Genomic DNA, 12,918 nt, shown 5'->3' on the forward strand with positions numbered 1-12,918 from the left:
GGTCTTTGCTTTACCTTATTTTGTCTTCCCTGAAATTGACTGAAATATTTATTTCCTTTGCAAGTGTTCTTGGCTTCATTGGTTAAACATCAAGTTTGATTCCTTTTAAGTAATAGTTGCAGGCTTCATGAGTGTTGGAGGTTATTATAGGGGAAAATACATTATAAATATTTGCTTCAGCCAAACAAAAAAAATTCTCTTGCTCCAAAGCATGTTGTTATAAAATGGGTATCTTTGCATCTCCAAAGGTACAGGAGACAATGTTAGTGAAATTATATTTGTGGTTAAACTTTCTAGCCAGGAATATAAACTGCAAATTTTGTATTTAAAACACATCACAGCAACTTTTTAGTGAATAGAGTAGATCCTCTGAATTAAAAAAATATATCAAGTATAAACTGTTCTTTCAGGGTTCAGCAAAAATTTGATTTAAGAAATTAATTAATGGTAACAAATTTGTTTTTTTATATATATTGTTGAAAATGGCAGAATGCTTGGATACTTCCATAGTCCAATTCCATTCAGTACAATGTGTTTCTGATTGTGTTGGGGATTAGGAAATGGACCTTTTTGATCCAATGAAACCAATGCTGCAGTAGCCATTATCTACTGTCATAGTCTCCAGCTACACGTTTAATTTGCTTGGTTTCACTGCCTCATGGTTCCAGGAATTTGATGGTTCCAGGAATTTGATGATTTAAATAAATATGGTCCCCATACTCTTTATTTTAATTTCCTTTATCAACATTGTTTATTTACACTATTCATTCACAGATTTTTGGCAGTTCATTGAGGACCTCTTTTTACTATTTCCCTTCGACCTTCACCCCTCTCACCCTTCCACCACGCCACATTTTAATTTCGAGAACTTTTAAGAATTTGTCAAATGTAATTTTTAACCTGATCTTAAACTGAATAATGTTTGTTCAGAGATAGGTGGAAGTGCCAAGCTAATTATATGGTTGCATCCATGGGAGTAATTGCCCAAACCACTAAAACCAATGAGAGTTTTTTATCTGTTTGTCAAAAACGACAAAATCCAGTATAACTACAGGATGAAACTAGGATAAAAGTGATGGATTACAAATATATCAAACTGCAATTGACCAAGACTTTTTAATGTAGCTCCCAATTAAGAATGGGTTCCCAGGTTAACAAAGCATGTTGATCACCATAAGCTACACTAACCCACATTTTTAAAAACAATTAACCAAATTTTGCCATGCATTTCTTCATTTTAATTTTTGGGGATGGGGTGGGGAAAAGAGTAGTTTAAAACTATATACTTGCAGGAAGAAGAGGAAGACATCAATACCAGGAATTAATTAGGTAAAATTTAATACACGTCAGATTTTAAAAAAACTTGTGTGCTTAGCATGTTGCATCACAATTTGAAAGATTCCTGCATAACAGCTTTGGTGCCCGTTTTACTCTAATTGTGCTTTTTGCCAGAACATTTCATCATAAATGGATTGAAAAATGTTATAATGTAATAGCAATTTGAAATATTCAGAAGATAGATATGTGAGTGAGCCCTGATATTCCTGCACTCTCAAAATATGTACTTTTTTTTACTCTGACCTTTTTAAAAAGAAGGGAATGTTAATTTTCAAATCTTTTTAAATAACCAATTTCAAGTTTTTATAATTTGGATGTGCCACAAATGGATCTTAACTGCAGGAAAACAAAAAATTGAATTGCAGTTTTATGCTATTAAGGAGGCAAATTCTTCAAACCTGCTTGTGGTTAAAAGGAGTTTAAAAACAATAATTGTTCCAACAATCAAGATTACGATGCAGATGCACGATGGATTTGACACCTGTAAATTACATCAAAAGTTATTATTTGCCGGTAACTCTTTTAGGGGTGAAAAATGCAGAACACACATTCTTAGTTGTTCAATAACTTTATTTGACAGATTAATTATCAAGCGGTGCATGTCAGTTTATAAATTATGTCAGCAGAAGGATATAAACACATTTTCATTTGAATAAGGAGTTAAATTTGCAAAGGCTCATCAAGGTCGGCTTTATGTATTATTAAACACAAGCAGGGGAAGACAAGAAATATACCTAAATATTAGTCTTTGCACTGTATTCCAAGTTCATACCAACATGCTCAAGTGTTGAATGTACTGTAGAGCAATTGATAAGTACATGATTAAAATTCCAGTGTTTTGTGAAAAAAGTATTGGCCAAAACAGTAAAATGCTGTACTTGTGAATTGTAGATGGCATTAGAAATGTTTAACAGGCCATTTATTCAATTACTTATTTACATTTTTTTAATCTCTCTGATTTGAGTTTCTTTAATTCCCTTCTTCTCTTCTCCACTTCTTTCCCAAAAATCAAGTTGTCATAGTTAAGGTGTTAGTTATTTGTCTATTTCTGGAATGTATTATTTTCAGCTGATGTTTTTCATCTTAATAAGTCATTATCAACATGTATAAATAAAGTAAGTTTAAATATATTGATGTTTTGACTTTCTTCCACTCCTCTTGCTACCCTTATTAAATTTTCACATGTAATTATTACAAAAATACAATTAACCCACAATTTTTAATTTTGCATAAAGGACTTTCTGGGCAGGTATAACATATATAACATATATAACAAGGTATTGATATTAAATGGTTCCATAGTCCTCTCATTCCTATACAGACTAACAAATTTCTATACACTATATGCCTTTCATCCTTAAGAACACAACTGTTTACTGCTTGCTAATTAAATGAAGTTGAATAAGGTAAAATGCCCACATTTTCTTTCCAAGTTTTTTCCTTCCATCACATAAAATTATGACAAAATGGCTTGCACAGAACTGGTTACCTTTTTCAGAATTAAATACAATAAGTAGATGCTGTTCCTTGGATCTTTACCCTGTGCCAGACCAAAAAATGACATTATACAACAAGTATTAATGAAATCTGGTAACTAACTAAACTCTGCTCCTGACTTAATCAGATGTCAAAAACATCACAGTGAATGCCAGAACCATTTAAAACCCATAAACTCCTCAAATGATTAAATATTTTAATTAAAGAGCACAGTTTATTTTCTTTAAGGTTTCTATAACTAATCTTTCCCTTATGACCATTTTCCTCTGAATTAAATGGTGAAGCTGCCTGTGCCAAATCCAGTGGCATTAAAACGGACACAACGTGCTGGAGTAACTCAGCGGTCAGTCAAAATCTCTGGAGAACATGGATAGGTAACATTTCAGGTTGGGGCTCTTCTGACAGATCCAAAGAAGGGTGCCGATGCACAGCGTTCCTTGTCCATGCTCTCCAGAGATGCTGCCTGACCAGCACTGTCTTTTTTGTAAACCAGAACATGCAGTTCCATGCGTCTCCAGCTTTGGTATGGCTTGTTGAAGCAGTTTCCCGACATTTGAGTACTGGAGAAACTATGCACAGTGTGCTCTTTGTGGACTCTGAGGTATCTAATATTTGAAGAGCACTAGACTACTGAAATTTCAGGAATTAAATTTGTATAGAAATCCCAAAGTTACATGGTTACACAGGGCAGCACTCGCAGTTGTACAAGAAACTCAATATTTTCCAGCAAAATCTGTGCCAATATACTGGCAACACTATTCTCATTTATTATCCAAGGGAAGTTTTCCAATTAAAGTAGATTTGTTCCATGGACATATTCTTTTTTAATTTAAGACTGCTTAAATTCTTTAATCTGGAGTGATTTTTGTTTTGTATTTGGACAAGTATGTCGTTGATAGATGAACAGAACCTAAACAGGAAGAGTTAAGAGCAGTTTTGTCGTGTGAAGCAACTCTTTTAGAGAGTTTGAATGTACACCAGGAACCACCTCCAAGGGTTGCTTCCAGTTTCTGAATTGCTTTGGAGTTATATAATACTCAGTGTGGATATCAAGAATTATTACATATCGCATAACCTCATCGTCCATGGCGAACAGCCCTTACAGCCAGCTGTCAAGTAGCAAGGTAAGGAGCATGAACGTAAGAGGAGAAAGCAGAAAAATGTGAAATAGAAAACTCACAAAAGCAATAGCCCCTTTCTGCCTGGGCTCTGACAAAGTAATTAATAGTGGTATCAGGAAACCTAACTCCCTCATTCACCAGTAGTCACGAAGTTTAACTTTACTCTATTAGTGGCCACCCTACCAGCTGCATCTGAGAATACAAAAAATTAAAAATCGCCACAAATGAACATTCCAATCACAATTTATAAATGAAGTCATTACATTATCTGGAGTAACTCACTGGGCCCGGCAGCATCTCTGGAGGACACTTGACAGGTGACGTTGAGGGTCAGGACCTTCTTCAGATTTAAATAAGTGATATTTGACTTGCTTTTTTTGATGATCGGTCTGGTTGGTAAGAGGATGGTACATTTGCCTGATAACTGCTGGGCAGAAACTAAAAAGAAATTCCCTCTGCCAAACAAAACTTCGAGAATGCTTGTGGTCATGTCAAATCTTCTCTGATTCTGATAAGTAAATTATTCATTTAGTTTATTATTGTCACATGCACAGAGTTACAGTGAAAAGCTTTTTGTTTGCGTGCTATTCAGTCAGCGGAAAGACTACATCATTCCAATCAAGCCGCCCACAGTGTACAGATAAAGGGAATATGTTTGGTGTAAGTAAAGTCTAATTAAAAATAGTCCGAGGGTCTCCAATGAGGTAGATAATAGCTCAGGACCACACTCTAGTTGGGAACAGGATGGTTCAGTTGCCTGATAACTGCTGGGAAGAAACTGAAAATAAATCTATCTCCGACAAACAAAAATTTAGCGAGAATGCTCATGTTCATGTCAAATCAAAGACAATAAATTAGTTTAGTTTATTATTGTCACATGTACCGAGTTGCAGTGAAAGGTTTTTTATTTACATGATATCCAGTCAGCAAAAAGACCATACATGTTTACCATCAAGCAGTCTACAGTACACAGATACAGGATAAAAGGAATAATGAGAACAATATTCTGCACTCTATCTTCCCCATTGCTCTATCTATTTGTTCTTGTGTTTGATTTGATTGTATTTATGTGTAGTATATCTGATCAGTTTGTACAGCATGCAAACCAAAATTTTTCACTGTCCTTCGGTACATGTGACAATAAATATTTTTATTTCATAAATTCTGGGTGCAAAATTAGGCCATTCGGACCATCAATTCAATTACTCTGCAATTCAATCGTAGCCGATCTATCTTTCCTTCTCAACCCCATTCTCCTGCCTTTGCCCCATAACCCCAGACATTATTATTTGAATTTGCTTCAAAACAGACTTCTTATTAAGAGATGAAGGCACAAAGTACTGGAGTAACTCAGTGGGCCAGGCAGCATCTCTGGAGAATTGGAATAGGTGACATTTCGGGTCAGGAATCTCCTTCAGACAGATGCTGCCTGACCCAAGAGTCAAGAGTGTTTTATTGTCAGCCCATGCTCTCCTGCATTTGTGCAGATTCCTCTCCTCCCCCCTCTCTGCTCCCCCCCCCAACCCACCTTACCTTCCTCCTCCTCCTCCATCCCCCTCCCTCCCTGTGAGATAGATTTAAACTTTAAAATGCGAATAACTTTAAAAATATAACATCAATTTCAATGAAACTTCTTCCATTCGCACCAAAGGGATGACAGTGAGTAAGGTGGGCTATTTGTGTACATTTTGGCTGTAGTTCAAGAACAAACAAACAAACAAACAAACGAGAGTTTTAGTATATAGATGTCCCAGGTAGAACAAATAAATTCTTACTTGCAGCAGCACACCAGAATTATGTAAAGTCTGAAGAAGAGTCTCGACCCAAAATGTCACCTATTTTCTCCTGTCCTGCTGAGTTACTCTCTCCAGCATTTTGTGCCAGAGGTAGTTGAGGAACGGACTATCGCGGCGACATTTAAGAATAAGATGATAGCTAGACAGGTACATGGATAGGACAAGTTTGGAGGGATATGGGCCAAACGCGGACAGGTGGGACTAGCGTAGCTGGGACATGTTGGTGAATGTGTGGGGCCGAAGGGCCTGTTTCCCCCTGTGACATCTGTGAGGGTGGGCGCTAGGACCCAGCGGAGGTGCGCGCCGGAGGCGAGGCATGGCGGTGCGGACTCAATAGAGCGGATCGTGCGGCCGCGGCGGTGGCAATGGGCGACTAAGGCTGTCCGCCATTCATTGACCGTCCGCGACTGAGTCTGAGCGACGCGACGGGATCTTATTATTTTTTTTTGTTTCGTCGCTTTTTACTTGCGGCTCTGCAGTTTTCGGGACTCGCTCGCCCTCTCCCTCCCCCTCCCTTCCTCTCTCCCTTCCTTCTCGGCGCGGCGATGGCCACCACCGACATGGAGGCGCTGGGCTCGGCCGAGGCAGCGGGCAGCGGCCTAGACGACGAGGAGGAGAGCTGGCTGTACGGAGGTGGGCGCCGCCGGGCGGGCGGGCCGGGCCGGGCGCGAGAGCGGGCGGGCGGGCGGGAGGCGGGAGGGAGGCGCGAGCGGCGGTGGCAGTTGGTGCCCCCCCCCCCTCTCTCCCGGCCCTTAAAGGGACGATGCCCTTTGTGTCGGCCCAACACAAAATGTGCTCCCGCCTTAGACAATAGGTGCCATTCGGCCCTTCCAGCCAGCACCACCATTCAATGTGATCATGGCTGATCATTCTCAATCAGTACCCCGTTCCTGCCTTCTCCCCATACCACCTGACTCCGCTATCCTTAAGAGCTCTATCTAGCTCTCTCTTGAATGCATTCAGAGAATTGGCCTCCACTGCCCTCTGAGGCAGAGAATTCCACAGATTCACAACTCTCTGACTGAAAAGGTTTTTCCTCATCTCTGTTCTAAATGGCCTACCCCTTATTCCTAAACCGTGGCCCCTGGTTCTGGACTCCCCCAACATTGGGAACATGTTTCCTGCCTCTAACGTGTCCAACCCCTTAATAATCTTATACGTTTCGATAAGATCCCCTCTCATCCTTCTAAATTCCAGTGTACATAAGCCTAGTCGCTCCAGTCTTTCAACATATGACAGTCCCGCCATTCCGGGAATTAACCTAGTAAACCTTCGCTGCACGCCCTCAACAGCAAGAAGTATAAGAAAATAACTGCAGATGCTGGTACGAATCGAAGGTATTTATTCACAAAATGCTGGAGTAACTCAGCAGGTCAGGCAGCATCTCTGGAGAGAAGGAATGGGTGACGTTTCGGGTCGAGACGTCTGAAGAAGGTTCTCGACCCGAAACGTCACCCATTCCTTCTCTCCAGAGATGCTGCCTGACCTGCTCAACAGCAAGAATATCCTTCCTCAAATTTGGAGACCAAAACTGCACACAGTACTCCAGGTGCGGTCTCACTAGGGCCCTGTACAACTGCAGAAAGACCTCTTTGCTCCTATACTCAACTCCTCTTGTTATGACGGCCACCATTCCATTGGCTTTCTTCACTGCCTGCTTTACCTGCATGCTTCCTTTCAGTGACTGATGCACTAGGACACCCAGATCTCATTGTACGTCCCCTTTTCCTAACTTGACACCATTCAGATAATAATCTGCCTTCCTATTCTTACCACCAAAGTGGATAACCTCACACATATCCATATTAAACTGCATCTGCCATGCATCCGCCCACTCACACAACCTGTCCAAGTCACCCTACAACCTCATAGCATCTTCCTCACAGTTCACACTACCACCCAGCTTTGTATCATCTGCAAATTTGCTAATGATACTTTTAATCCCTTCATCCAAATCATTAATGTATAATGTAAATAGCTGCGGTCCCTGCACCGAGCCTTGTGGTACCCCACTAGTCACTGCCTGCCATTCTGAAAGGGACCCATTTATCCCCACTCTTTGCTTTCTGTCTGTCAACCAATTTTCTATCCATGTCAGCACCCCACCCCCAATACCATGTGCTCTAATTTTGCCCACTAATCTCCTATGTGGGACTTTGTCGAAGGCTTTCTGAAAGTCGAGGTACACCACATCCTAGTTACATCCTCAAAAACTTCCAGAAGATTAGTCAAGCTTGATTTCCCCTTCGTAAATCCATGCTGACTCGGAACGATCCTGTTACTGCTATCCAAATGCTCCGCAATTTCGTCTTTTATAATTGACTCCAGCCTCTTCACCACCACTGATGTCAGACTAACTGGTCTATAATTTCCCGCTTTCTCTCTCCCTCCTTTCTTAAAAAGTAGGATAACATTAGCTACCCTCCAATCCACAGGAACTGATCCTGAATCTATAGAATATTGTACTGGATCTGCCATGCATATGCCCACTCACCCAAACTATCTGTCACCCTGCAGCCTCATAGCATCCTCATCGCAGTTCACACTGCCACTCAGCTTTGTGTCATCCGCAAACTTGGAGATGTCACATTTAATTCCCTTGTCTAAATCGTTAATATATATACCCTACCCTCAATACCATGTGCTCTAATTTTGCACACTAATCTCTTGTGTGGAACCTTGTCAAAGGCTTTTGAAAGGCCAGATACACCACATCCACTGGCTCTCCCTTATCCATTCTACTTGTTACAACCTCAAAAAATTCCAGAAGATTTGTCAAACATGATTTCCTCTTCATAAATCCATGCTGACTTTGACCAATCCTGTCATCGATTTTCCTGTCCCGCTGAGTTACTCCAGCTTTTTGTGTCTACGTTCTTTCACTTAAACGATTTGCAATGTTTTGTTTTCTTGTTTAAAAGACGTTTCTAAAATAGATCACTGCCAAAGGGTTCTATTACGCAAACTGTTTGCAATGTCTTTTTGACCCCAAAAAACGTTTCTAAAATCGATCAATGCTAAGGGTTCTAAAACTCTTTGCAATGTCTCCCCCCCCCCCCCCAAACATTTCAAAAATAGATCACTGCTAATGGTTCTATTACTTAAACTTTTTGCAATGCCTATTTTCCCCTTTTAAAAGACATTTCCAGAATTGATCACTGCTAAGGGTTCTATCACTTAAACTCTTTGCAGTCTCCTTTTTACCTGCAAATAAATTTTCCAAACTAGATCATTGCCAATGGATCTTTCACTTAAACTCTTTCCATGGTTACAGTGCAGTTGAGCCATCCCTTCGGGGTTATTAAAAGTGTTTATTAAGCCATTTCCAAAATAGATTACTGCCAATGGTTCTTTCACAAACTCTTTGCAATGTATTTTTTCCCCTTTTAAAAGACGTTTGCAAAATAGATCACTGCTCAGGGTTCTATCACTTAAACTCTATCCATGGTTACAGTGCCATTGAGCCAACCCTTCAGGTTTTTAAAGTGTTTATTAAGCCATTTCCAAAATAGATTCCTGCTAATGGTTCTTTCACAAGCTCTTTCTATGGTTATGGTGCTGCTGTGCCATGTTAATCTTTCATGTGCAAACAGCAAGACTTCTGACGGGCCTTCACTTTGCCTATTCCCCCCTACTACTTCATAAAGAATGTCTTCAAATCTTAGCATATAAAGACAAACAATGCGATACACTAGCATGGTAATCAAGAACGTCATTTGTTGCTGACAGGATTTACCCAGTTAATTTGCTCACTTAACCCTTCCTTGGCAATGTATTTTTTAATTTCAATAATAAACTTTATTCATGACATGTATGCAAAACAAAGCCCTTGCAAAACTTAACACTTTCTTAGTGTGTATGCATTCAATATTGCTAGAGTTACACCCAGTAGTGTTTGACTGAAAGATACAGCATGGAAACTGGTCCTTAGGCCCACCGAGTCTATGCCGATCATCGATCACCCGTTCACACTAGCTCCATGTTATCCCCCTTTTCATCTATTCCCGCCACACTAGGGGCCAATTAACCTGCAAACCCGCACGTCTTTGGGATGTGGGAGGAAACCGGAGCACCTGGAGGAAACCCACATGGTCACAGTGAGAACGTGTAAACTTCACACAGACAGCGCCCGAGGTCAGGATCGAACACTGATCTCTGATGCTGTAAGGCAGCAGCTTTACCAGCTGTGCCACTGTGCCGCCCCACCAGTGTTAGCACCTCCTTGGCAATGTCTACGCTTGGTTCATGCACTCGAGAGCATTGCAAGCATTTCACTAATTTGCACACCAAGCTTTTAAACAAGTTTATTTGCAATGACAGAGGATAACCACCAAGTTCTCCCAATGGTGAACCGCTTGCAGAAGAATGCAGTTGTACTTTTTTTATTTATTTAAAATTCTACATTAAACAAGTGCACTAGCTTGTAAACACAAGGAACTGCAGATGCTGGAATCTTGAGCAAAACACAAAAGCCCTGACCCCAGATCAGGCAACATCTGTGGAGGGAATGGACAAATGAAGTTTCGGGTTGGGACCCTTCTTCAGTCTGAAGAAAAGTCCTGACCTGAAAAGTCATCTATCCGTTCCCTCCACAGATGCTGCCTGACGTGCTGAGTTACATTAACTTGTATTTGGTTCCCCGAAAAGTGTCAGTTAGAGAGAACAGTTTATTTTGAATGGTTCTGTAAATCATTATAGTTTTCGCACCTTAATGCTGTTGAAAAGTTCTTAGCAACCTGAAAATAATTTTATGAAATGAATCTCTGGGAAATAATATAAATCACAAGAGTCAACATCCACACAACAAGATTGCAGAAGCAAGTGTATAAATATTGGCCAAAATACCAGGGATAACTCACCTACCCTCTGACATTATGCGATGGGAACTTTACCGCCCACTTGAGAGAGTGTACAGGGACTCAGTTTAATCACAAAATGCTGGAGTAACTCAGCAGGTCAGGCAGCATCTCAGGAGAGAAGGAATGGGTGACCTTTCGGGTCGAGACCCTTCTTCAGACTGAAGAAGGGTCTCGACCTGAAACGTCACCCATTCCTTCTCTCCTGAGATGCTGCCTGACCTGCTGAGTTACTCCAGCATTTTGTGAATAAATACCTTCGATTTGTACCAGCATCTGCAGTTATTTTCTTACACTACGGGACTCAGTTTAAGATCTCATCTGAAGGTTTAGGTTTCTTATGGTCACATGTACCAAGGTACAGCACATAGCTCTGTTTTACCTGCTGTCCAATCTGATCAGATAATACAATACATAAATACAATCAAGTCCAACCCAAGTCAGACACAGTAACCTGGAGTACCTCAGCGGGGCAGGCAGCATCTCTGGAGAAAAGGAATCGGTGATGTTTCGGGTTAAGACCCTTCACACTCAAAACGTCAATACTCAGGTCTGTGTGTGTTTTGCAAAACTCAAAGCCGTCCATAAATATGCTATTTTGGGAACAAAATGATTTCTGTGGGTAGAAATTTTCTTACCACCGTAAATAAAATATGTGACGGATTACACTATTATGACTATCAGTGTGGTCACTGCCGAACCTGGCATCGTCCCCAACGCCACAACTGAAGAAACATCCTGGCCCAAGAGCAAGCAGCTTGCAGTCGTGAAGCAACTGAAAATCTGCCACATGGCCAATTTTTCATCACTGAATATTGAAACATTTGGTACAGTTATTCTTTGATTTATGAAAATATTTCTAGAAAATATCCCATTAGACAAGAAGTTGTGCATCATAGAGATATTTCTTTAGTTTCAATGTAAAATCAGGAACTGCGATTAAAAACCAATGCTTAAAAAAATCAATATAAACCTAAAATAAATACTTTTATTAGCAATTTAAATTTTAATTAATAAAATTGGAGATAATAAAAACACGATGTTCCTTTCGCTTCATGGCTCTTGTACTTCATCAGACTTAGTCTCAGTTGCTAAACTTATTTTCTTGAATATTTTTCAGTGGCTTGTAAAAGGAGACATGCACAAACTCTAGCCATAATTTTCTCCTTGTACAATTTATTGCTACAATAAGCACTAATGCTTCTATGGTTATCTTGAACTCACACCTCTTCTAGATACTGAATAGCGTATTCATCATTGCTACTTAACTCCGGAGTGACATGCCTCACTCTGCACTGCAAGTCGTAATCCTTGAATGTAGCAGCAGCATCTTGGTCCAAAGCTTATAACAATGAAGTAGTCACAAAACGCTGGAGTAACTCCACATTTTCAGTATAAACTAGCATCTGCAGTTCCTTCTCACTCGATGAAGTAGTGTCTGGGAGTACAAAATAAACACTGAATGTTATTGGCCACGACTGTCATAGCCTTCATGTTGACTAGAGGTCCATGGGTATTGTATTGCTCATTCTCTGCATAATATTGTTTAATAAAACAATGCCTGAATAAAAGCATTTTTGTTAAATGGCCACACCATTGGAAGATCAGCCTCTGAGAAGCTCCTTGAAGCCTTCAGGTTCTTTGAATGGTAAAACACAAGAGGCTTAAGCTTGCAGTCAATTTCTGCATTAGTTCGAAGGTTGGCTTTTGGCTGCCTCAAAACCTGAAGTAATTTTCTCATCCCTCACGTACTCCCAATCCTATCTCATCCATGTTAAACACTGGGTTAGCAGAGTAACCACCTTCCTCGATTCAGTTCAGCTGCTTAGGAAAATATCCTGTCGCCTTGGTATCTGCAATTACTGCCTCCCCCACAAAACAAATATTATGCAGGTCTGATAATTTCTTGAATCATTAAAAACAATCTGGCCCTGAACAGATTGACTAACCCCTTTCACTAACCCCTCACTAAGACTCTCCATAAAGATGTGGTTTTTTTCCTGGATCAAACTCATGGGCATGTGCTGTTGAATCTGACGTTCTTAATCTTTTTTTTACATTGTAACATCTCTTCATTTTGTAACATGTTATGCAATCCAGGGATAACATTTTGGACACTAAATTTTATTTAGTCTGCATTAAGGATTGATAGCACTGTTGACGCTGCAAGAATGAACAAACAGCTGATGTCCATCTTAGCGTTCATTTATTTTTCTTCTGTTAATTAACGTCTGCAGTCTCTTATGTCTCTAGTATTAGTGCCAAGAGTCATGAGCATTTAATTGTAACATCTGGAATTTAGAAGGATGA

The 12,918-nt window shown here is 40.1% G+C and overlaps 1 protein-coding gene across 6 annotated transcripts in view; it reads left to right on the forward strand.

Annotated features, from left to right (window-relative positions):
- Positions 1 to 6,045: 6,045 nt before the first annotated feature.
- LOC144600685 (pre-mRNA 3'-end-processing factor FIP1-like) overlaps positions 6,046 to 12,918 on the forward strand; it is a 47,866-nt gene continuing 40,993 nt past the window's right edge. For all 6 annotated transcript variants that reach the window (XM_078412569.1, XM_078412572.1, XM_078412574.1 and 3 more), the window contains exon 1: positions 6,046 to 6,385. In XM_078412569.1, coding sequence (XP_078268695.1) covers positions 6,298 to 6,385 — 88 coding nt within the window. In that variant the 5' untranslated portion in view covers positions 6,046 to 6,297. The remainder of the gene's footprint in view (positions 6,386 to 12,918) is intronic.

This window comes from Rhinoraja longicauda, chromosome 15 (assembly GCF_053455715.1).
Source record: "Rhinoraja longicauda isolate Sanriku21f chromosome 15, sRhiLon1.1, whole genome shotgun sequence".
In the NCBI taxonomy this organism is placed as follows: Eukaryota; Metazoa; Chordata; class Chondrichthyes; order Rajiformes; family Arhynchobatidae; genus Rhinoraja; species Rhinoraja longicauda.